This window comes from Grammomys surdaster, unplaced genomic scaffold, assembly GCF_004785775.1.
Source record: "Grammomys surdaster isolate TR1022 unplaced genomic scaffold, NIH_TR_1.0 273, whole genome shotgun sequence".
NCBI classification, from domain to species: Eukaryota; Metazoa; Chordata; class Mammalia; order Rodentia; family Muridae; genus Grammomys; species Grammomys surdaster.
The window spans coordinates 3555840-3581397 of record NW_021604714.1 but is presented as its reverse complement, the minus strand read 5'-3'; the positions used below and the strand labels follow the sequence as shown (position 1 = coordinate 3581397).

At 46.2% G+C, this 25558-nt stretch overlaps 1 protein-coding gene across 1 annotated transcript; it reads left to right on the top strand.

Annotated features, from left to right (window-relative positions):
- Positions 1–230: 230 nt before the first annotated feature.
- On the top strand, positions 231–21678 carry Supv3l1 (Suv3 like RNA helicase). The gene is made up of 15 exons (XM_028776830.1): positions 231–555; positions 2016–2093; positions 2661–2768; positions 4647–4761; positions 6303–6471; positions 8633–8744; positions 10587–10664; positions 12200–12291; positions 14131–14311; positions 14412–14505; positions 16194–16413; positions 17710–17790; positions 18210–18386; positions 20403–20551; positions 21232–21678. Exons 1-15 carry the CDS (start codon positions 285–287, stop codon positions 21635–21637), a joined length of 2331 nt encoding a protein of 776 aa, XP_028632663.1. The 5' UTR covers positions 231–284; the 3' UTR covers positions 21638–21678.
- Positions 21679–25558: the final 3880 nt, after the last annotated feature.

The window sequence follows — 25558 nt, the reverse complement described above, 5'->3', positions numbered from 1 at the left end:
TAAAGATGCCTGATTACTTTCCCTACTTTCGAGAAAGATGCTGCCGATTGCCGCAGGAAAAGTGAGAGGATGGGAACTCATTTCTGCCAGTATAACCTACAGAGGTCATTTTCCCCTGAGGAGAGTGCGCTTCCAGCCCTTCCATCTCCTTTTCATTCAGGCGAACGCGGGGACAGCCCTGTGCTTGCTCCAGGTCCTTTCGCTCCGCGGGCGCCGTCGTTTACGTCACTGAGCGGCGCCAGTCGCCGGGTTTTTCCCCCGGCTCGTTTTGAGCCACGGCCTCGATGTCCTTGCCTCGGTGTGCCCTGCTGTGGGCTCGGCTCCCGGCGGGGCGCGGGGTTGGGCCCCGGGCGGCTCCTTGTTCCGCCCTTCGCGTTCTTGTGGGGTCGTTCCCCGGGGCTTCAGGACACGTTCCCTGCCTGGCCGCTTCCTCCTCAGCCTCTGGTGGCTCCAAAGCCCCGAACACGTCCTTGTTCGTGCCGCTAACAGTGAAGCCTCAGGGTCCCAGCGCCGATGGCGACGTAGGCGCCGAACTCACTCGACCTCTAGACAAGAGTGAGTGCTGGAGTCTCCCGGCAAAGAGGCAGGGTCTGCAGCCGGGGCCTGCAGAGTGCTGTGTCTGTTCCTTTCTGGAGCCCTCAGCACGCGGGCCCAATTCTTATTTAATCCCTTCTATAGTAACATTGACTCTTCTCTTGGGTCGATGTGATTAAGAAATAGTTTTGTCCTTAAGTGGTGCGCCGCCTGTGCTCCTAGAATCCTCAGAAGGCATGGAGGGATTAAACAGTGAGGGCTTTGCCATTGATTGGATGTGGATGTCTAAAAATGTTAAGATTCCGTCTGGTTGCCAAGACAGCGGGTTTCGGATCCCGATTTCTCAATAAATTTACTCTCTCTCGAGGCGGACCTGAACTTAAATACAAGATAAAAGTTGATAAAACTGTCTTTGTCAAAAAGTAGCATTGTCCCGGGTTCCAGAGACAATAAAACAACCTTAACATCACTGGGTTGAAGTGGGTTTTGTTTTACCTGGATTTGGGTGAATTTGACAAGCTTGTAAATGTTTTGAATGGGAGGGTGAAAGGTTTCTTTCAACCTAATGACATTCTTAGAGACTGAAAGAAAAAAAAAACAAAAAACCCACAGTTCTTCTAGGCACAAGCTATCCAGGAAAGACCTTCCTGGCTCTTCAGCAAGCAAAATTGATACTTCCTATTGTGACTTTAAAATATAGGCCTCATGTTGGAAGTCTGAAGCAGAGGATAGCGAGTTCAGTACCACCCTGGGCTACAAAATAAGTTCAAAGCCAGCTAGGGCAACTTAAGAGAGGTCCAATTTCAAAATAAAAAGTTATACAAGGTTTCTCTGTGTGGCTTTGGCTGTCCTGGAACGCGCTCTGTAGTCCAGGCTGGCCTCTGGTTCCCAAGTACTGGGATCAATGGCATGTGCTACCACCTCCAGGCTGCAAAGTGTTTTTTTTTTTTGTTTTTTTTTTTTTGTTTTTTTTAATGTGCTTGAGGATGTAGCCCTGGAATGTATGCCTTGCCAAGCATGTGCTGTGCCTGGGTTCATTTCCCAGTTCTGTATAATCAACTAATTAACAAAATAGTACTCCTTTTCTTTCCCTTACCTCTCCCTCTACCTTTTCCCTCCTCAAAATAAGCCCAAGATGTTGTCAGTCTGAGGATTGTCAATAATTACTGCACAGGCTACCATGACGAACACCACTCTCAGTAGTGAGTTACAGCTGCCTCTCATAGCAGGACTCACCTCTTCTTGGAAGTGATGGTTACTCTGGGAGCTTTAGGCACAGGTGGAGGTTTGACGGTGACTCCGTGGAGCTGGTTCTCTCCTTGTGTGTCTGTGGTCTGTCGGGGATTTTTCTTACTCCATTGCACAGTAGCTCAAAGCATTCCTGAGGCCGTGTCCTTCAGTATTACGACTTCAAATTCCTTTTGTTGTAGATTTGTCTAAGTTGGAAAACAAATGTTAAAACGTTGCTATCTCTCCTTTAGACGAAGTGAAGAAGATCTTAGACAAGTTTTATAAGAGGCAAGAAATCCAGAAGCTGAGTGCTGACTATGGACTCGATGGTAAGGCTGACGACTTTTTTGAATTTTATTTTTAACAGGTTTTATCATTTTGTATGTGTGAGTGTTTTTCCTGCATGTATGTCTATAGCTACTTTTGTGCAGTGCCCATGGAAGAGGGTATTTAATCCCTTGGAATTGGAGTTAGAGATGGTTGTGAGCCACCATGTAGGTGGACGCTGAGAACGGAGCTTGGTTTCTGTGGAAGAGCAGCCAGTGTTCTTAACCACCAAGCTCCCTCTGCCAGTAACATCTTCATAGAACTGTTTCATTTTGCTTTGTACTTTGTTGTGTGTACTATAGTCTGAAGAAAAGTCTCTCTCTTTGCCCTCTGGGGGACCCACAAGCCCGGCTTGCAAGGCAGACTACACAGTACAGAAGCTGCGTGTTCCGCCTGCCTTAGTGTCTGCCCCGTGTAGTTTCGGTTTTAGCTCAGCTTGTGAACAACCAGCTGTGCCACCAAAACGCTGATAGCAGCTGGAGTTTGCTGTGGCATTTGTTGTATGCTTCGACAGTGAGAGCGGAAGGAAAGGCTAAGCCGTGTACGCTTTGGTTTTGTGTTTTCCACAGCTCGCCTCTTCCACCAAGCTTTCATCAGCTTCAGAAATTACATCCTGCAGTCTCACGCTCTGGACGTGGACGTCCACATTGTCCTGAATGACATCTGCTTCAGTGCAGGCAAGTGCTGAGAGGACTGTTAAAAAAATGTATTTTGTTTGTGTGTGAGAGAGAGGGAGGCTGATAGAGTTGGGAGGAGGAAGAAGAGGTGGGGAGAAGAGAAGTGGAACTCTCATGTATGCCGTGACACTCATTTGGAGGTCAGAGAACAACTTCTGGGAGTCTGTTCTTCCAGTTGTAGGTATCAGGGATGGGATGGCACTACCTTTCCTTGCCAAGCATCATCACTGCTGAGAGGATTTAATTCTTTTTATTTTATGTGTATGGGTGTTCTGTTTGCATATATGTCTGTGCACCACATGTAAGACATGCCTGCAGAGGCTAGAGGACGGAACCAGATCCCCTGGAACCGGAGTTACAGATGGTTGTGAGCTGCCATGTGGGTGCTGGGAATCAAACCTGGGTCCTCTGGAAGAGCAACCAGTGCTTTGACCACCGGGCCATCTTTCCAGCCCGCTGTGAGGAGTTTTTAAAGAAATGATTATGTGTGTGCTCATGTGCACACCTTGCGTGAGTGCATGTGTACATGTTTTGTATGTGTTCCTGTGTGTTCCTTTGGGTGCACATGCAGATAGAGGAGGACAGCAGCAGGGTCCTGCTCTACCATTGGCTCTCACTAATCCTGGAGCTGGGCTGGTGGCCAGCAAGCCTCCAAAGTCCTCCTGTCTCCCTGCCCCTTCCCCTTCCAAAGCTGGGGTTAAAGATGTGCTGGCAGCCTCACCCAGCTTCTCAGGTGTGTGCTGGGACCTGAACTCAGGTCCTCGTGCTTGCACAGGGAACACTCATGTTCTCCGAGCCCTCTCAAGCCCTGACAATTTTCGGAATATTAGTGGGTGTGCTTTCTGTTACTCATGTTTCTTTCTCTAACTGTCAGGGCTTCCTTGTTTTTGAGTAGGTCCTGGCAGTGTATTCTAAATAAGTCACTGTGCCTTTCCATCAAATCCCTCCATCAGTTAGTAAGTTCTACATGGACTGTCTTTGATCCGTCATCCTCTGCTCTGTTAGCACAGTGAGCAACATGAATGGAGTAGAGTTAGCACATGGTGCCTTTCATCTGTTGCTACCATTGGCTTCTGTCTCCTTCATAAAGTTTTTGTCCTAAACTAAAAACAAAGCAGTAGGCATGGTGGCTCACTTAGTCGTATCCCTCTGGAGGCCGAGACAGGATTACTTTGAGTTCCAGGCCAGCCTGGGCTATCGTGTGGCCCTGTCTCAAAACAGAAACGAAGTGGGAACATTATTGTTTGGCTTCCATGGGTACCCTGGCACCTTCATTATAGTATTGAATGTGTTTGACCCCTAGACTTTAGCTGTGCCAGGCTCTGAAGGAGAACCTGACACGGAGCCAAATGAGACCTATGCCCCTGTTCTCTCAGAGCCACTCATGGGGTGGAGAAGACTTAGTTGCTTCTCTGTCTTTGAAATTAAAAAAAAAAAAAAAGTCACTGAGTTGGGTGGGGTACAAATTAGTCTGTACAAATTTCTGGGTTCAAGCCCCAACAGCAATACTACCCAAAACATTTCACAGAGAAAAGTTCCCGTCTCTCTAATATATGTCCAGGCTGGTTTATTTACTTCCTGCTGTGTTAACCTTTATGCATTTACACTCAAGCTTAGAGCCTGATGGTTGGCAGCTAGTGGTCTGTTTTGCCAGAAATGGGAGGTTTGGAGAAGGAAGGAGTAGAAAGTGGGGTCCTCGGGAAAGATGGGACCTCTTGCTCCAGAATTACTCTATAGTCCTGGCAGCACCCAGCTTCCCTCACTCGGAAGAAGTGGTTTCCATAGCACAGGGGTCTGAAGTGGGAGGATGGCAAGTCTGCGGGTTAGTTGTGAGCATCTCACAGAGTGAGCGTGCTAATGTGCTCTGCTGTCTTACAGCTCATGTGGACGATTTATTTCCGTTCTTCTTGCGACATGCCAAACAGATATTTCCTGTACTGGAATGCAAGGATGATCTACGGAAAATCAGTGACCTGAGGATACCACCCAACTGGTTAGTTCTTGTATTTACTGATAACAAGTGTCCTAATTGGGGGAAACTAATGTTCATGCTTTTATTGTATACTAGATAACAAATTACAGAGTCGAAATTTTGTTTTTTCCCCAAAGACAAAACAAAACAAAATAACCAAGGAATTAATTCTATCAGAAATTTTACTGGTGTGTTCCTTTCATCCTGTTGGAGTGTGGGTTAAAGATTTCTTCGGGTAGATTTCTGATGGAGCTTTTTTTCGAGGTTGCCCTAAGTTGTAGTGCTGATACCTTCGCTGACTGCCTGGATGTTAATCATTCTTTCCCATGGCTGGAGCTGCAGCATCTCATAGCACTGTGGCACCTTTGAGATACTCTGCCCAAATCCTGTGAGCTGTTCTCTAGGCCCTGCCAGTTCTAACCTTACGTAGGTCTAGCCTAGCCCTTGACCGAAACTCCACCAAACCACTCCCCCAAGACCCCCCCCCTAACACACACAGTGACTGGGGACTCCACTTTCTTCATCTTTTCTGCCCTTTCACATTCGGCCATTTAAATTCCAGCTGCTTCAATTCAGATTGGAATCTTGTTCAGTTGATAGAGTGTTTGTCTAACAGACAAACACTTGATCCCTAGCACAGCATGGCACCAGGCATGGTGGTGTGTGCCTTTAATCTCAGCTTGTGGGAAGTAGAGCCAGATGGTTAAGGAGTCAAAGGTGCTGTTTGTGGAGGCACACACTTTAGTCTCTTCACTCAGGAGACAGAGGAAGGAGTAACTGTTCTATGAGTTTGAGGCCAGCCTGGTCAATATAGAGAGTTCCAAGACAGCCAGGGCTACATAGAGAGACCCTGTCTCAAACAACAACAACAACATCAGCAACAAACTACAGAAAAAGAAAAAAGAAAAAAAAAAAGAATTATTCTTGGCTATATAGCCAGTTGGAGGCCAACCTAGGGTCAGTGAAACCCTGTCTTGAAAACAGAATTTAAATTCAGCTAGTTCAGGAGCTCTGCTTGTTCAGGGCAGCTGTTCCTCTCTGCTCAGGTTCCACCTCCCTGTGTCCTGTGGGACTCAAGAAAGACCATCTCCAGAGCTCCCTTCCTGCAGAAGTTAGTCCTCACTGCCTGTTGTCTCTGTCCCAAACAGTTGCTGTAGTATTTTGCCCAGCTTTGAGTTTGCATATGATATAGGGTATTCATATGAGGTATTCATATGTAGAGTTTGCATATGAGGTAATCTCCTCAGCAGACAGCCCATGTGGCCAGAAGCAGAGGCTCAGATGCTGTATTTATTGATATTGAAATTACAAAGCCTGGGCGTATTTGCTTTGGGGTCTTTGGGTTCAGAGTTTTGGGAGTGATGACAGTTTAAATCCAGCAACACTGGAGATATCCAAAGCATTTATTGCATTTGAGGTTCCTGTCCTCTAGTAAATGCTGCTCTTGGAAGTCTTGTTATTTTAATGTGGGTTATACAGCCCTTCATTGAGGTTTTCAAAGTCTGTCTGCTAGAGTGGATTATGGGCTAATAGAACTAAGCTCTTGCCTGCTCATATTTTAGGTACCCAGAAGCCAGAGCCATACGGCGGAAGATAATCTTCCACTCAGGTCCCACCAACAGTGGGAAGACTTACCATGCAATCCAGAGATACCTGTCAGCGGCCTCCGGCGTGTACTGTGGCCCTCTGAAACTGCTGGCACACGAGATCTTTGAGAAGAGCAATGCTGCTGTCAGTACACTACAGGGTATTCACTCATTTCCCCGGTAACTTCTCTCTCTTGGGGTGAAGGTGCACACTTTCTGTGGGGAAGGAATGCACAGTCCCTCACTGTTGGCAGAAATGCCTGTTTCTGTCCACCAGGAAGCCGTCAGGCGTGAGAGAGAGGTGATGGTGCACACACGGCTGTGGAAGGAAGAGATGTGAGTGCTAGCACGCCTGCTGGACCCTTAGTTCAGAGGAAATGTGACAAGGTCTGGGATCCCAGCATATGGAGCATGGAGGCAGGCCTGGGCTTCTGTCTCAGAAAACAAAACAAGATCATCCAAAGGGGAAAACAGCAAGGCCTAGTTCAGAGAATGAAATGAAGTATTACTGAATATTTTCTGTAGAGAGAATTGCAGAAAATCACGTGATGCCTGCTGTCAAACTCATGTGCTTCATTTCTCTGTCCGTTTTTTAAAATTTATTTATTTTATGTGAGTACACTGTAGTTGTCTTCAGACACTCCAGGAAAGGGCATCGGATCCCATTACAGATGGTTGTGAGCCACCATGTGGGTGCTGGGAATTGAACTCAGGACCTCTGGAAGAGCAGTCAGTGCTCTTAATCAGTGAGCCATCTCTCCAGCCCCAGTCTTTTTTAGAATAGCATTTGTTTGCCTTTTCAAGATAGAAAGCACGAATTAGTTGGAAGGCCCTCTGAACTGTTCCTTGGGTTACATGGTGCTCTGCCAGGATGCATATTTACCAGTCTCTTCGGTCAGATTTTGGTGTGGGAAGCTGGAACTTGATCAGGACAAGAGCCACATTTCAAAACTGGACTGAAGGCCTTTGGTCTGAGGCAGTGTGTCAGTAAATGGGCTGTTTGTCATTGTGTAGCACAGCACAGTGTGATGTTTTCCAGTTTGGTTGTTTCTTATACATAATTCTTTATGCATACATTGTGGATGTTTTTCTTTAGAACAAAGACCTGTTTTTTTGTTTTGTTTTTTTGTTTGTTAGCATAACTATAGCGTATTTATCTGAAAGGATATTTAATTGATAGTCCACTATTATTTACTGCTTAATTCATATTCAAATTCAAGTTTTGTTGGGCCAAAGAAACAACTCCACTGGTTAAGAGTACTTGCTACTCTTTGAGGATCCATGGAGGGTAACTCACAACATGCCTCTGACTGCAGCTCCAGGACCCAGCATCCTCTCCCAGCCTTTATGGGTACCACGCGCACACATACATAAAGTATGAAATACCTTAAAAAGCTTCTGTGTACGCTTGTCAAGTAACAGCCTTCCTGCTCCCTCCTGGGATTCCATCCGAGTTCCCACATGCTGTGACCACTTTATTAGTTCATACTAATCTCAGAATTCCTCAGTCTGTCTTCGCCTCCTGGAACCTTTTTATTTTTTAAACACTGTAGGTTACTTGTGGGCTAGACTTCCTCAGATTGAGCACAAAACATCTTCATTCTGGAAAAGCCTTGCATTCCTGGCTGCGTACCCCAGTGTACCATGCCAGTGATGTTGCTTCTCCTGGGGGAGGTCACCTGAGGTCACTTTAGTCTTTAAACACTGGCTTCACTCAGTGTTGTTCTTGAGTATGGAAACAGTTCATGTCGGCTGGATTAACTCCATTAGTGCTGAAGTGTACAGAGAGAAATTGAAAGATGGTAGAGTGGACAGAGACGGCTCCTCGGTAGAGCACCTGCCCAGCTTGAGCAAAGCCCTGGGTTCACTGCCCACCACTGCAAAGGAGACGGTCCAGAGCCAGAACTATTAGCTGGACCACACGATGCATGTCTGTAACCCCAGAACTTCAGAATTCTTCCTCTTCTGAGGATCAAGAGTTCAAATCATGGATGGTTATATAGTTGGTTTGAGGCCAGCCTGGGCTACACGAATCTCTGCTCAAGAAACAGAGGAACCACTATAGTTTCTCTGCTGAGGGTTCTGATTGGACATTTCTCCAGGTTTATCTAACTTGTGCAACAAAGTAGCTGAGTGTGAGGGGTGTAAGTATGTAAGTAAAAACATTGGTCATATGTGATTCAGTTATTTGAATAAGTTTGATAGTAATAGAATGAATCCTTTCCAGTCCTTAGCTTTTTTGTTTGTTTGTTTGTTTGTTTCCATTTTCAAGTCAGAGATAAGTTGGTTTCTTTTTGTCTTTCCAGGGTGTGCCGTGTGACTTGGTGACAGGTGAAGAGCTGCTGACAGTTGAGCCTGAGGGGAAACAAGCCACCCATGTCTCCTGTACTGTAGAGATGTGCAGTGTTGCCACCCCTTGTATGTATATGCTGTTCAGAAGACTAAGCTTTGGAGGGTTTCAGTAAGCTAAACAAGGCATAGGACTTTATGGTGCAAAGGTGAAAACTCAAGGAGACAATAGGACACTAAATACTCAGTGCTTTACCGCAAACCTGGCCATGCTTGTCCTTTGTCTTGGATGAAACTGAATCCCAGGGCTTTAATCCTAGTGTTGACCAGAGGCAGGTGGGTCTCTTTGAATTCCAGGGCAGCTAGGGCTACATAGTGAGACCTTGTCTTCAAAAGTAAAAGTCAGACATGGTCTACTTCTAGTATGTATCATATCTATCTATGACTGTAGGCTTGTCCATGTAAACTGTTACATAGTACTTTACATGGTCTACTTCTAGTATGTATCATATCTATCTATGACTGTAGGTTTACCCATGTAAACTGTTACATAATATTTTTTTATGACAAAAAATTCTTCATTCTCCTGGTAAGGACCGCTTAGGTTGTTTACATTCTGTCGTGGGCTGGGGATGTAGCCCAGTGGTAGAGCACTTGCCTTGTAAGCATTAAGTCCGAGGGTTAATTCCTCAGTGCTGGAAACAAAGGTATATATTATATATGCTGCATTAGTGAACTTCTGGCTTCAGGTTTGAAAATACTGAAGTGTAAGTAAACAGAAACAAATACATGTAATTTTCCAATCCCACCTGTCCCCAACAATGACTTTTAGCTAATTCCATATATTTTCTTAACTTTTTGTGCTAGTATTCATTCAGATTTTGATATTTATACGTAGGACATGCACTCAGGTGAATATGTTAAATATAGTAAGGATCATATGGTTTTTTACTAACAGTTTGCTTTTGTTTTTAAAATCAACTTTTCAAATAGATAGTTTTAAATTTTTCAGGGTGTTGTAAAAGTCATACAGTATTACAATGCAGATAGCATGCAGAAGTCAAAATGTTCTCTGCTTCCTGCTTTTTAGCCTATTTGTCTTGGTGTGATGAGTAAATTTTAATCTGGTTTTCAATATAAATTAGCTGTCTTTGATGTTCTCAGTTCCTTGGTATTTTGAAGATGGAAATGAAAATATGACTTCCAGAAATAGTGTAACATGGTTACAAGTGTTGGGGCCTTAGAGAGCAAGCTGAGGGGTTGCTTTGCTTCCCATGTGATGGGCTGAGCACGAGCAGAGCCCGGCCTGAGGAGTCCTCCCATCCACTGTGCTTGCTGCTCTTGAGCAGTCTCAGGGAACACTTTTTGAGACTATGTAGCCTTGGCTGCTCTGGAACTTGCTACATGGACCAGGCTAGTGTCAGCCTCACAGAGAGCTGCCTGCCTCTGCCTGGCTACTGTTGGGATCAAAGAAATACACTACCACACCTGACTGAGATTTATTTTAAAGAGTGTGTGTGTGTGTGCATGTGCATGCGCACGCATGCACCTGCATGTGTCCTTAGAGTTCAGAAGAGAGAGCATCGGGTGTAGGTCCTCCAAGAGCGCCCTCTGTTACCCATCAAGCTGGAGAGTGATGATGTTGTTCCTGGTAGGTGGAATCAGCAGGTGTGTGTGAGGTTACAGAGATGCACTGGAGGAGAGAGCTCGGAGTGTGGAGTGCGGTGTTGACAGCTAGGTGGTTGGAATTTGAATCTCATCCCTACTTGTCAGGGCCTCAGTTTACTTTCCTGTCAATAACCTCAGCCCCAATACTTCTAATCATGCTACACTATGGCTACTACTTAGAACACACCACTTAGAGCAAGCCTGTTAGAAAAGACTCACCGAGTAAGCCCCGGTAATGACGCTGGTGACGGGGAGTTGGTGCTGGAGTTTGCTCATTGCTCATAGTCCCTCTTTTGTTCTAAGATGAAGTGGCTGTGATAGATGAAATCCAGATGATTCGAGACCCAGGCAGAGGATGGGCCTGGACCAGAGCACTGCTAGGTGAGTGATCGTCTGCTTCAGCTAGCTACTGCCTCCCTTCTCCAGAAAGGTTTGCTGAAAAGTCACAAGTATAAGCTTATATTGTTTTAATAACGAAAACTAAGGTTAGCATAACAAAATGACTAACGTAGAAATGTCTGAGTCTGTGAAGATGTAACCCAGGTAGAGCACTCTGCTAGCATGGGAAGGCCCTGGGCTTAATCCTTAGCACCAAAAAATAAATACATAAAAATAAAAAGTTTGGGGTTGAGGACGTAGCTTATTAGTAGAGCACTTCCCAGCAGTGCATGCATGAAGCTCTGGGTCTGATTCCCAGAGTCACATAAACGGGATGGAGAGATGAATGTTCCAAGTGCTGTCCCAGCACCTGGGAGGAGGAAGCAGGACCATCAGGAAGGAGAGGATTAGCGTGGACTCCACAGCTAGTTCAGAGCCAGCCCAGGCTACCTTAAGATTCTGCCTCCAAAGGAAAACAGAAAGAAGGCGTGTCTAGCCATAGTTGCAGTCACTGCTGATGTCTGATATGGTTCGTGTCAGCTGTAGTTACAGTCACTGCTGATGTCTGATATGGTTCGTGTCAGCTGTAGTTACAGTCACTGCTGATGTCTGATATGGTTCGTGTCAGCTTTTTTATGCACATGGTATTTGAAGGACTTAGAACTTTGTGTTTGCTTTTTTGCAGTTCTATTGTATTGTTTCATAGATATTGTTCCATTCTGTAAACGAATCCTTGTGAAAAAATGCTCCTGAAAAGCACTACAGCAGTTTGTTTCATGGGCTGAAACATTCTCCCCATTACCAACAGTGCTATAGTAGAATTATTGGTGGATGTAGCTTTTCACTTTTGGTTTATTTTTGATAGTTTTGTAGGATGGCGTCCAAGAATAGTCTTGAAGTTCACAGGCATGAATGAATGTGTATTGCCTGATTTTTTGAAGTGATTCTTTTTCTTCTTTTCCTCTCCCCGACTCCTTTCTTCCTTCTTTCCCCTCACCCCCAAACAGGGATTCACTATGTAGCCCAGGCTGACTTTGACCTCTGGGTCCCCCTGCCCCAGCCTCTAAAGTGTTAGGGTTATAGTTGAGTCCACTGCACCTGGCCTGAAATAAGATTTGATTGAGCATGCTGTAATGGGGCAGGTGTTTTCAGATCAAAAACAAATGGCTGAGACCAGAGTCTGCCTGTTAGACAGTATGTGAAAACAGATCTGCTCCAGCCGAGGAGCTTGGAGCCTCTTTGCTTGCTAGTCCCATGCTACTAGCACCTCGGCTTCCGTAGAATTCTGATTTGAAGAACACAGGCCTATGACTGACACCCATCACTAAGCATAATAGTGCTGGCATCCAGTCCTCCTTGGCCTCACCCTACAGTGGTGTCAGCTGTGTTCAGAGCAAGTTACAGACCTGTGAATTGGTAAAGCTGGGCTCTACCTTTACCCATTCAAGAAGGCTTGAGTCAGAGAGTCTGAAACACTGGACAGAGCTACAGTGCTGGGGAAGAGGACTGAGCAGTGTAACCCCTCTGTGCATCTGCAGGACTCTGTGCTCAGGAGGTCCATTTGTGCGGAGAGTCTGCTGCTATTGACCTGGTCACTGAGCTCCTGTACACCACTGGGGAGGAGGTGGAGGTAAGACATGTCCCTCCCTTCTCTGGGGCTGTGCCACAGAGCCGAGTGTACCTGTGTACTGACTTGGGAGCTCTAGCCTGGCACGGGCAGCGCTTAGCTCTGGCGGGAGCGCAGGATGAACAGGGTGCTGCATGTGTGTGGAGCTGCCGTAAGGAGACCCCTATTTGGATGCTAGCTAAAAGACTAGTTTTATTTCTTAAGACAGATTGAAAACAGAGCTTAGCAAAAGGAAATCCTTATTTTCTTATAGCTGACTGGCTCGTGTGTGTGTGTGTGTGTGTGTGTGTGTGTGTGTGTGTGTGTATTTGAGCTTCATGTGGGAGATAGTCTATTTTCACGAGATTCCTTGTTTGGTTGTTTGGGTCGGGTGTGTGTGTGTGAGGCTGCTTGATTGCTTTTTGAGCTGTGGTCTCACTGTACCCCAGGCTGTCCTCAAATCCATGGCAGTCTCCTGCACTGCCTCCTGAGTGCTGGGATTACGGGCATGAGCTGTTGGACTCGGCTTTCAAGCTTTCGTTTTCACAAAAACCTTCCGTCTACTTATTTGTGCTGCTGGGAATCGAACAAGGGCCTTACGCATGCTCCGCCCCTGCGCTCCGTCTGTCTGTCCTTAGCTCCTCAGTGTCATTAGATGCTCCGCCCGCAGCTCCTCAGTGCCATTAGAACTAAGTCAGTCAGATGGTGAGCTGGAGCTCAGCCTCCGCTTGCAGTGTTCTCAGTCCTGGGTAGCTCTGTTGGAGCCTTTGGTATGTATCTGATTGTCAGATGTAGTCTGCATCTCTTTTGCAGATACGAAGTTACAGTTAAGAGACTAGTTTCTTCTAAACACTGTCCTTATCTTGCCTTCCCAGAATTCCTTAATAAGATGATAAAATTGTACATTGCTTTTCTCATTGCTATGGCAAGGTAGACACAGTAGCTGTGAAGGGAAGGAAGGCGGGAAGGAAGGAAGGGACAGCAGGCTTCTTTTGGTTCACAGTTAGAAACAGAGAGCAGCTAGCGCTGGTGCTTGGCTAGCTTTGCTTTTTATTCTCTCTTACCCCAGCCATGGGATGTTGTTACCCACATTTTAGGTGGGTCGCCTGCTGTTACACCCTTTAGGAAAGATTCTCATAAAGCACATCCAGAGGTGTGTTTCCATGGTGATTCTAAATCCAGTCTGCCTGACAGTGAAGATTAGCTTTTACAGAAATGAAGAAATGTCTTTTTTGTTTGTTTGTTTGTTTGTTTGGAGACAGGGTTTCTCTTTGTAGTCCTGGCTGTCCTAGAACTCACTCTGTAGACCAGGCTGGCCTCGAACTCAGAAATCCGCCTGCCTCTGCCTCCCCAGTGCTGGGATTAAAGGCGTGCGCCACCACTGCCTAGCAAGAAATGTCTTAAGTTGACCTATTACAATCTCATGCTCTACTTTGAGGGAGATTGAATAGAATGCATGGGAGAAATTCCAGATTTAAGTCTAGGACTTTGCTGCCTAGGCCCTGACTGCGGCAAAGCACAGAAGGCTAAAAAGATGGGCCTCCAGCCTCTCTTCTATTGGACTATTTTACTCTGCCATAAAATGAAAATATCAGTTAATAATCTTTTTGGAGCCGCTACTTTGTCCTGAAAGTTAGTGTATGTTAAAGTTCTTTAAGAATGTCAGCACAGTGATATTAATTCAGGAGTACCAAGAGTTGACGGTAGCACAGCATCCGATTGAAGGTTTCTGGGGGCTGCTCCTGAAAGCTGCTGCTTAACCAACCTGTGGCCCAGTGGACAGCCTGCCCTGCAGACTTCTCTCTGAGCAGTCCCTGGTACTGACTTGAGGAAGCTACTTTTCCATGTATGTCTTCATTGCAGGTTCAGAAATATGAGAGGCTTACCCCCATTTCTGTGCTGGATCGTGCACTGGAGTCTTTAGACAACCTTCAGCCTGGCGACTGCATTGTCTGCTTTAGCAAGAATGACATTTATTCTGTGAGCCGACAGATTGAAATTCGGGGACTGGAATCTGCGGTGATATATGGCAGCCTGCCACCTGGTAATCACTGACTGATGTCTCACCTCTGCCGTTTAGGTTGAGATGTGTACAGAGAGCACAGGAAGAAAAAAATGGAATTAATGTGAACTCTTCCTTCCAGGGACCAAGCTTGCTCAAGCAAGAAAGTTTAATGACCCCAATGATCCATGCAAAATCCTGGTGGCTACAGATGCGATCGGCATGGGACTGAATTTGTAAGTAATTTGTTTGTGATGAGCAGGGGGTTGGGTGGCAGGGGGTTGTTGTTTTCAGTTTTCCAGTTGGTTAGGGTGGAGATAATGATGTAGATTTGAGCTTTATCTTCTTACACTCCTCGGGAGACAAAAGGGAGCCCTGGGTCTGCAGTGCCCTTCCATCAGGGCAGAGCGCTTGCCTTCGCTTTGTGGTGGGTTTCTTAGCAGGTGCCAGCGCCTCCTGCAGCACCAGACTGTTAAGACTCAAAACACTTGTGTGTGGCTTGGGCCAGGCCACCCAGGCTCTCCCAGGCTCACCCTGCCGTAGCTCAGTATGGAGCCCACATTGACTCTGAGTTCTTGGCCATCACTCTGATTGTCTTTTTAGTTTGTATGGATTTTTTTTAAAGTATTAAAATTTTTTTTAATTCTATGTATTTATTATTCTGAGTATTTTGCCTACATGTTATGTACATGTACCACATGTGTGCAGTACTAAGGGGGATAGACCTCTAGAACTGGAGTCCAGGTCACTGTGAGCCACCATGTGGGTGCTGGAAACTGCATTCAAGTCCTCTGTAAGAGCAGCCAGTTCTCCTCAACTGAGCCATCACCCCAGTTGGTATCACTATGTTGCTCCAACGGGCTTCAAACTCGTGGGTTCAGACAGTGTTCGCCTCATTGTCTTAAGTATCCAGGACTCAGGTACATCACCGTACTCAGCACAGCTAACCTGTAACACAGTATGGGAGAACTTCGTTTGGGGTCATTTTCTTCAGCTTCATAATTCCAATAACCTACAATCCACCTTTTCAAAGGGTGATTTTTAGTAAATATACACGAGTTCAGCCATCCTGCTTATGAGCTGGGCACATAGCAGATGCCTGTAATCCTAACACCTATTAGGCCTAGGTAGGAAGATTACAAGCTCAAGAGGTCTGTGTACTGAACTGCAAGCCAGCCAGGGCTGCAGATGAGACTCGGTCTTTAAAAAGAAAAAAAAAAAAAAAGTAAAGAAAAAGAATTCACAACAAGCCTCTTATTTTATCTAATTTATTTATTTTTAATTTTATTAGCCAGACTGGCCTGGAAGTCATACTGTAGCCCAGTCTACCCTCAGACACACAACAGTCCTCCTGACTCAGCTTCCTGGGTTTAAGGATTATAGGTGTGAGCTGCAATGCCTGCCTTTTTCTCAGTAAGGAAATAATTAGCCAGGTGTGGTGGCACAGCTTTGCTCCTAGCACTTGGGAGGCAGAGGCAGGCGAGCCCGAGGCCATCGTGGCTCCTGGAGAGTCAGGGCTATGTAGAGAGACCCTGTCTCAAAAAAAAATTATGTATGTATATGTGTATTTGTGTGTGTGTGTATGTGTGTATGTATGTGTGTGTGTACGTATTTGTGTGATGTATTTCTATAGGACACTTGTGTGCCTGGTGCCGTTGGAGGTATCATATCCCCCAGGATTTGAGTCTCAAGTGGTCATGAGCCATCATCATGTAGATGGTGGGACTAGAACTCGGGTCTCCTGGATGAGCAGTGCTCCTGGCTGCTGAGCCATCTCTCCAGCCCCATCCCCTCCTGTTTTTGAATAGTTGCAAGATTAGAGGACAGCTTACATGAGAGCTGGACTGAATATGTCTGTGGCGGCTGATAAACCCACTGACAGGGCTGTGTGTAGTCTGTGGGGTCACCTTTATTTCTATTGCAGGAGCATAAGGAGAATTATTTTTTACTCCCTTATAAAGCCCACCATCAATGAAAAGGGAGAGAAGGAGCTGGAGCCCATCACCACCTCCCAAGCCCTGCAGATCGCTGGCCGAGCCGGCAGGTTCAGCTCCCACTTCAAACAGGGGGAGGTTACCACAATGCACAGGGACGACTTGGCTTTATTGAAGGAGATTTTGAATAGACCTGTGGATCCTATACAGGTGAGGCTTAGCATGTCACCGCTGCTGCCGCCGCCACCACTGCGTGCAGGACGGTCGTTCCTTCCCTAGTCACTTGCCACAAATGCATGGGAACACAAGGGCTGCTTGAGCTGGGGACCGTGACCAGAAAGCTCTCCTTGAGCCAGAGAGATGCCTCAGGAGTGGAGAGCGCCTGAGATGACTTGCCAGCACCCATGCCCCAGCCCATAACCACCTGTGACTGCAGCTTCAGCGACCCTCTGCTCCCTCCCCACCCCACTCAGCTTCAGCGACCCTCTGCACCCACCCCACCCCACTCAGCTTCAGCGACCCTCTGCACCCACCCCACCCCGCTCAACACCCCCATCCACCTACGTAGATTAAAAGTAAATAAATAGGAGGCTTTTCTTGTTGTCTTAGAGAATTGTGTACAAATGAAAGATCTAGATTCAACAGGCTTAGTTGGCCTGATTCTCCTTGCTGTGGGTGCATAGAGTCATGTCAGTACAGTGGAAGACTTACAGAAGCTTAGCACTGGGTACACAGTCGCAAGCACGTAAGATCTGACATAGATAGGTGGTTACCGAATCATTTTAAAGCAGACTAACTTAAGAATTTCAAGTTTCTAGAAATCTACGTTAGTGGCTTGTTTCATTTGTCAGTCAGATGATGTAAGGAGAAGTGTATGTGAAGTAATGAGGTGGAAGCTGCTGACATGACGCTAGCTCCCGCCCGGGTGGGCAGGTTCCTGCTCGCTCCTGTGTAGATTATTGTCAGCCCCTCTTGTCTCCTGTGCACCTCTGTTCTCGCCTACACACGACTTTAGGGATACGTCTTTTGATTCCTCTTCTCCCACCTTTCTCTCTCGCCCCTTCTCGTACTCAGCTGTGTCCATTGCTTACTTGTACAGTAGAGAAAGCCAGCTGGTCTCCAGAGAAGATGCTCTCTCATGCTCTGCCAGCCACGTAGGAGTAACTGGGCTTCCCTTGTCCGTTTTTATTCAGTGGAGAGAATTACAAATTGGAAAATTGTTTCGTTTTTTGGCATTCTGTTGGATCATAATAGACTCTAGAAATCTGACTAGAAAGTATCAAAGAGCTACATGTTCTCTGTGGTTACATAACCCTATCAGCTTTTCTACTGCACTAAGTGGTTAAAATTGTCATGTAGTTTTTCTCTATATTACTGCAATTTTTGGCATGGGACTAGTTTGTTAAGAACTTAGCCCAATGTAGGATGCATTTGGAAAGAAGATCTTTTTGAAAAACTTGAGGAGAATAACTAAGCTCCCGATTCTGTCGTTGCTTCCTTGTCCAGGCCGCCGGTCTCCACCCAACTGCCGATCAGATTGAGATGTTTGCCTACCATCTCCCCGAGACGACGCTGTCCAATCTCATTGTAAGCGGAAGCTCTTTGCGTTTCTTTTCTGTTGAGCATGCCATATCAGTACTGGCTCGCTGCGTGGACAGGAGCCTGTCTGCCTTTGTGCATTTGCTACTCATGAAGTGTATATTGCTAGTGAAATCTCCCTGCATCTGGGTGTGCGGGGTGTGTCAGCACACACCTGTGAGCCCAGCTTTCAGGATGACGAGGCTGGAGACCCTAGAGTTGGAGGCTTAATGAGCCTCTGTTTCAAAAAGAAATTCAGGTCAGGAAAGAAGGTGGGAGGAACGCCTTAGCTCTAGAGAGCAGCAAATGAAGCACACCACTCCTGAGGTGCGCTGGGGGTTAATGAGGCTGTCCTTCGTGGTCTTGAGGTCTTTTTTCCTACCCACTTGGATATCCATCCAATGATTTCATGTATATTTCACCCCCAGGATATTTTTGTAGACTTTGCACAAGTTGATGGGCAGTACTTTGTCTGCAATATGGATGATTTTAAGTTCTCTGCAGAGCTGATCCAGCATATTCCACTAAGTCTCCGGGTGAGGTATGTGTTCTGCACAGCCCCCATCAATAAGAAACTACCTTTTGTCTGCTCGTCGCTGTTACAGGTATGTCTTTAGCTCCATGCTGTTTTGAGTTGTTTCAGATTGATCTACTTTCCTCCAAACAGTATGCTTGGAAGAGTACCCTAGATATGAGAAACTTCATGAAAACCTAAACATAAACTGGCTTGGTGGTGTTTGAAGGATAACGTGGCTTTGTATTTGGGCCTGGATGGTGTCGCCATTGTAAGCTGAGACACGCAGTTAAATAAGCGCTTGAGGGATTAGGGCTTGGAAGTAGCAGTAGCACTCAGTTTACTTAATGTAAGGGCTACACCTCTTCCTGCTCAGCCATTTGTGCTGTGCTGTGGTGACTTGTGGAAAGCACAGGTTCTAGGAGAAGAGAGCGGAACTGTATGGGGTCCTTGCATGCCTGGAGCTCCATGCTGGGCTGCTTGTCTCATGCCACTAAACTCGGGCTTCTTCTCTGGACTTCTTGCCATCTCTACCACAGGCCTTAGCATTCTGTGTGTCAGCTCTATTTGAATTAAATTCATTAGTGAATTTACCTTTTAAGTTATTGTAAAATTGTATAAATAATACACAAATACTTGTGATGCCAAATTAATGCATTACAGATAGGTTAATTATAGTCTGCCATCCCCAACTGTTAGTTTGTTTCACATGGCATCTGCCTGCATTCATGAACCTGTAGGAATGCCAGTTTTGTTTTGTGGATGTTTTTCTATAAATGTTAAATGAATTATTCTGCACCCTTAACAGTGTGTCTTAGCCGGGCGGTGGTGGCGCACGCCTTTAATCCCAGCACTCGGGAGGCAGAGGCAGGCGGATTTCTGAGTTCGAGGCCAGCCTGGTCTACAGAGTGAGTTCCAGGACAGCCCGGGCTACACAGAGAAGCCCTGTCTCGAAAAACCAAAAGAAAAAAAAAAAAAAAAAAAAAAAAAAAAAAAAACAGTGTGTCTTAGAGGTCTGTGTTCAGGTATTTTCCTACAAGTATGTTATTAGTGGGAGACCCAGGATAAGGGTGGGAGTTGTGGGGCAGTCTTTATATACTGCATGCTCACATGACGGCAGCTGGTTCCTGTGGCCTTGGTTCTGTTTACACCATTCCTTAGGCAAAAATGATGCAGGAGCCTCTGCCACAAGGGAGGGCCTGAGAAGTGGGCAAGTCAGTAGTTGCTTAGGTCTTCTATTAAAAGCCTTGAACGTGAGATACAGAGAATTTCTTATTCTGGTATCTCATCTGTCCTGAACTGTAAGGAGCTCAGTCTTGCTGATGGCCTCCCGTACCATCTGGGACAATGGTTTTGAGAAATCAGTTGGATTCTGGGGACCAAACTCGGGTCATCAGACTTACCAGCAAATGCCTTTACCTTCAAACAGTTTAAGCCTAACATGGTGACACACTCCTATAACCCCAGCGCTCAGAAGGCAGAAGCAAGAGAGTCAGGAATTCAAGGCCTCTCTTGGTTAGACAGCAATTTTCAGGCATACTTGGCTTATATAAGACCTTGTCTCAACTAAATAAATCCTTATAAAGTATTATTATTATTATTTTGGTTTTTTCAAGACAGGGTTTCTCTGTGTAGCCCTGGCTGTCCTGGAACTCACTCTGTAGACCAGGCTGGCCTCGAACTCAGAAATCCACCTGCCTCTGCCTCCCAAGTGCTGGGATTAAAGGCGTGCGCCACCACTGCCCAGCCAAGTATTAAATTTTTTAAAGGAATTATTTATTTTATACATGTGAGTACACTGTTGCTGTCTTCAGACACACCAGAAGAGGGCATCAGATCCCATTACAGATGGTTGTGAGCCATCATTTGGTTGGTAGGAATTGAACTTAGGACCTCTGGAAGAGCAGCCAGTGCTCTTAACCGCTGAGCCATCTCTCCAGCCTCCTATTAAATGTTTTTTAAATATAGTAGGAAAGTATTAAGCAGCAATGAAACCAGCCTGTCTTTTGAAACAACCATAGTTTACAAGTTACACTTCCTTTTTCTTTCTAATTACAGACCTAAGAGGATTGTGGTTATTTTACCAAACTTTCTTCTTTCCTCTCAGTTTGCCAGGCAGTACAGCAGGAATGAGCCCCTGACCTTTGCATGGCTACGCCGGTACATCAAGTGGCCTCTGCTTCCGCCTAAGAATATTAAAGACCTCGTGGATCTTGAAGCTGCTCATGATGTCTTGGATCTTTACCTGTGGCTAAGGTACCAACCCTTTTCCTTTCTATGCTCACAGTTTCCTAACTCAGGGCAAATTAAAGGTTGTGGGAGTGGGCTTCTGCTCTTTCAAGGTAGAGAAATACTTAGTGAGTAGTCTGTATTATATTTTCCATAAAGGTGCTTGAGTTTTGTTTATACTCATTCCTGAAAAAAGACTTCAAGAGTCTCCAATGAGGGTGTTAACCCTATCACTCTGTGCGTGTGTGCATGTGTGTGTGTACATGTTTGTATGATGTGGATGGACAGGACTGCACGTGCCAGGGTGCATTTTGTCTCAGTGGAGGCCAACTTTGTGGAGTTGGTTCTTTACTTGCATATTGCATATTTTCTATGGCCTGTGGCTCTCTCTCAGGTCAGCGGGTCTGTGAGGCAATCAGCGCTATCTTCTGAGCCATCTCAGCTCAGATTCTGCATTTTCACAGGGCTTCCAGCCTGGTAACCTGTGCATTAGTGATTGAGAAGCAGTCCCTGCTGTGGAGTATGTTAGAATCCCCTCAGGTGGGGTTCAGACACTGTCTCAGGAACGTGGGCAGAGATAAAGGCTGCACAAAGGCACTGTGTTAATAGAAAAGGAGCGTAAAGAAGGCTGTCGTCAGGGTGTGTGTAGGTTGTTACAGGTGGCTCAGCTGTCACTCTAATGCTCTCTTTTTTTTTTTCTTTTCCAGCTACCGATTTGTTGATATGTTTCCAGACTCCAGCCTTGTTCGAAGTCTCCAGAAAGAACTGGATGTCATTATCCAAGAAGGTGTGCACAGCATCACTAAGCTGATTAAAGTCTCCGAGTCACACAAGCTTCTGAATCTGGAGGGCTTACCATCAGGGAGCCAGTCAGGAGCCACCAAGAGCCCATCGAGAAGGACACGGAGCACCAAAAGTGCAGAGAATAAGGCTGCAGAGCCACCCAGCCCCAGTGACAAGGAGCTGCCCCTGGCCTCTCGGCTGGTGCAGCAAGGACTCCTCACTGCAGACATGCTGAAGCAGCTCCAGAAGGAGTGGCTGACACAACAAGCAGAGCACAGCAAAGAGAAAGTGGGGACACGGAGAAAGAAGAAGGACCCCAATGCTGATTAGGTTTTTTAATTTTGCAAATAAAAATCAATTTTAAATCCTTATGCACATGGCATTTGCTGCTTGTGGTAGGATTATGGCCAACTTGCACTATGGTTTTATGGGTTTTTTTTTTTTAATTGCACAAAAAAAGTAAATTCCTAAAGCTACTTAAACTACTTATAACAGCCTTTAAAATAGAGTGTCTTTGAGGTTTTACTAGTTTTTGTAATGGCCTTTTGAAGAGTAGCCCAAGACACTGCTGTTTGAAATTCTGCATGGCCTGGCATCAGTTAGGGAGTTGTTAGCCTGTTGAGGATGTCACGGATGGAATTCTTTGGCACACACTGCTGTCAGTTATACCCACAACCAGAGATTGTTCTAGAAACTGGAAATACACACTAAACAAGATGGAGTACAGCTCAGCAGAGCAAGGACACTTATCTCTCAGGCACTGCTGTAGCCACAGTGTGGACTAGAGTGGAAGCTTCTGTGTAGAAAATGGGTAATGGCAAAGTCAACTCCAGGAAGGGGTACCAAGGGCCAGTGAGACTTCAGGAGGAGGCACTCTTAAGTCACCCATGTTTAAAGGCCAGTCTGTTGCATAGTGGTCTTCATTTGTCCTGCTTAAAAATGTAGTTAAAAGAAATGTAAGCATCAGCTTCAGAGTTGGACAGACATGGCTCTGCCTTTTTCAGCCTGTGCTTGTGAAGGAGTGGGCCGTCTCAAGAGTTGTCAGAAGCTAAGTAATGTCAGGTTGCTGAGTCCCAACCTGCCCACCCCAAGTGTTTCCTAACCGAGCCTGAAGGTTTGGGTCATTCTGGCTGAGACTGGAACTCTCAGATCATTCTGAGAATTAAGCCAGTTTCTTGGGCATGTGCCAGATTGAATCTGACCCCAAAGTAGAGGCCTGGAGGAACAGCCAGATGTGCTGTGATAGTCGTGTCTCTCAGCTTTCCTTAGAAGAGTCTGAGTCGGGTGGCATTTCGTTTACCTGAGACGGCAGTGTTCATCTCCGACTTCATCGTCATGAGCACAAAGGCTAAAGAGCAGGACTGTTCTCTGTGCCTGTGGGTAAAGGAATGAAATACCTAGGAGATGTATCTCTGGGCAGCTCTGGTTTCTAGGATTGGCTTTCCTCTGTGACTCATCACGTGCAGTCATTCTTGTCTATATGGTGTGACATAATTCCCATGAACTGAGGCAGGCGGGCTTTTACAGATGACAGCTCTGATGGGCAGTGGAGGTCGGGCTGTCAGGGAAAGCCTACTGGAGTGCTTAGCTGAGGAAAACTCTTGAACAGCGATTGTTTGCCCCTTTACCTTTTCTTTCTCAGGGACAGGAGGGCCCGTGGTTTAGCAGAAGACACTGGAGGTGTTGGATACCAAGGCACACACACGAAAACTGATTGGAGTGGCCCTGGGTCCCTTTCAGAGAGCTTAAACTGTCACCATGAGAACACCTTGGTTTTGTTAAAGTGTGAAGTGTCACCTTTTTGTGGGCTTGTGGTAATTCCCATGTGGGTGTTTTATTTTAATCGTGACTGTACCCTTTGCCAGATTTCAATTCTGTGGCCAGGGGACCCTTCCCTGTGGCCTTGGAATTCAGTCCTGGATTTTCTTCTATTCCTCTTGCTTGGTCAGGGGTTTTGTTTGTTTGTTTTTGTTTTGGTTGTTTGGTTGATTGGTTTGGTTTTCAGGCAGGTTTTAATTTTGGCTGTGTAGACCAGGCTGGCCTCTAACTCAGAGACTGACCTGCCTCTGGCTCCTGGGTATTCGGATTAAAGCCTTGGCTGCTTCTGCTCCTCTTCTCATTCCTGTTTGAAAGCCTTCTCTTCCTCCGCCTGCTTCCTGAGCTGTCTCAGAGCCTTCTTGCCAACTTCATTGGGAACATGGTATATGCAGGCCCTTTTCTACCGTGACCCTAGCCCATCTGTCTGTCAGTCTAACTGTTTGTTTCTGTCTGACTGCCTGTCAGCCTACCTATCTACAAAGTTTTTCTGTATAGCCCTGGCTGTCCTAGAACTCCTTATGGAGGCCAGTGTGGCCTCAGTCAGAATTCTGCCTCATGAGTGTTGGGATTAGAGGTGTGTACCACCATGCTCCAAACTTACACTAAGGTCTTGTTTCGTTTCTGTCCTCCTGAGTTTTTAATTTTTATTTTGGTTTTTAAAATTCTACTTGTTTATTTTATGTGTACGGATATTCTGCTTGCACATATGTCTTTGTGTCATATACGTACATGCCTGCTGTCCTCAAGAGTACAGAAGAGGGCACCAGAATTCCAGGACTTCCTGGAACTAGAGGTTTCTGGAACTAGTCTTCGAGCTGCCATGTGGATGCTGGGAATCGAACCTGGGTCCTCTGGAAGAGCACAGTGCTTGTCGACCTTGAGTCACTTCTCCAGCCCTGTGCTCTTGGGTCTCTGCCATGTCTAAGCAGAAGTCTCATTTGCTTTTATAATTGGTTGTCTTCTGCCTTACGAATCACATTTACGCATTTCCTCGTGTGGCTTGTCTCTCTGTCATCTGTTTTCAGGTGTTGAGCTGCAATTTGAAAAGACCAGTGCGTTAGCTTCTTCCTCAGCGTTCCTTGTCTTTGAGGTGAGCAACAAGTCTGTAGACCTTGACAGGTGGCATTCCTGAGAAAGCTGCTGGACTTTGGCTTCGCTGTGCTAGCCTCTGAAGACAGATGTCACTGTCCTGGTGGTAGTTTGGATGTTCCTCATTGGTTTCCCTTGTATGGACATTTGCTCACACACATTCTTGTGCAAACACAGTAACAGGAATTTTGTCATTGTTATTGTTGTTGTTTTGTTCTTTTTGAGGTTTCTGTGTAGCCCTGGCTGGCTGGAACTGGCTGTGTAGACCAGTCTGGCCTCAACTAGTACATATCCACCTGCCTCTGCCTTTTGAGTGCTAGGACTGAAGTCATGTGCCACCCTACCCAGCCAGTAGCAATATTTTGACAACATTCCTAACTGTGCCTAACTGTAAATGGAACAGGTCCCTCCTCATGGTTTCTGGTTATATTTTACTGAATGGATGAAAAAGGCTACACTCCTTTTCTTTTCCTCCGGAACCAAGTGGGAGGAGATTGAGTAGGAATTTTAGGAGGGTCCTAGCTGTGAGAAGAGCTCAGTAGGTGGTGATGTTACTGTGCCCAGTGAAGCCCACCTGCCTTTTGTGTGCACTCTAATTCCCCTTCCCTGTCAGGGCGACCAGCAGGGTGGTTGTGGATCTGTGAGCTTGGCCTTTCACCTTGAGGGAAGGAAGAGCCAAAGGGAGAGCCTGGGACCCGTGCACTTTCCACTGCTCTCTGGGCCTGGGGCTGTACTTCCAAACAGGCTCCCAGATCTCCCTGTGCTCTGGTGCAGGACTGCCTGTGTTGGAATTTCTGTTCCACCAAATACCAGTGGGAATCTAGGGCTCTGCCCCTCCATCTGTAAAGAGGGAAGTGTGGTGTTGCTGTGGGGATGAGTACTGCAAAGCACCTTGTAAGCCCCACATGCTTTCTAAGTAAATAGGAAGGGTTTATTGGGCTGTCTAGACCTCCTGCCAGGCTTGGGACCTAAAGGAGAGCAGATGCTGCTGTGGACTTAGATGAGGCCATAATGGATTCAAGCAGAGCTCTATGGAAGTGTGTGTGTGTGTGTGTGTGTGTGTGTGTGTGTGTGTGTGTGTATAGAGAGCTTCTCTTGCTGTGTTGGTTGAGGTCCTAGGTCAAGTGGGCGATCCGTATTGGCTATTACAACAGTGACAATAATCACGTGTCCTTAAGCAAAAGTCCATGACTTCACACCCAGACATTCTGGATTAACTACACAGCTTTAATAAGGGTAAAACATACCAAGGGATAGTCTGTGAGAAAATGGCAAGCCAGTTGTTTTATCTCGAGACCATAAAGCAGTCTGGGCCTGTCCAGATGACTCTGGATGCACGTGACC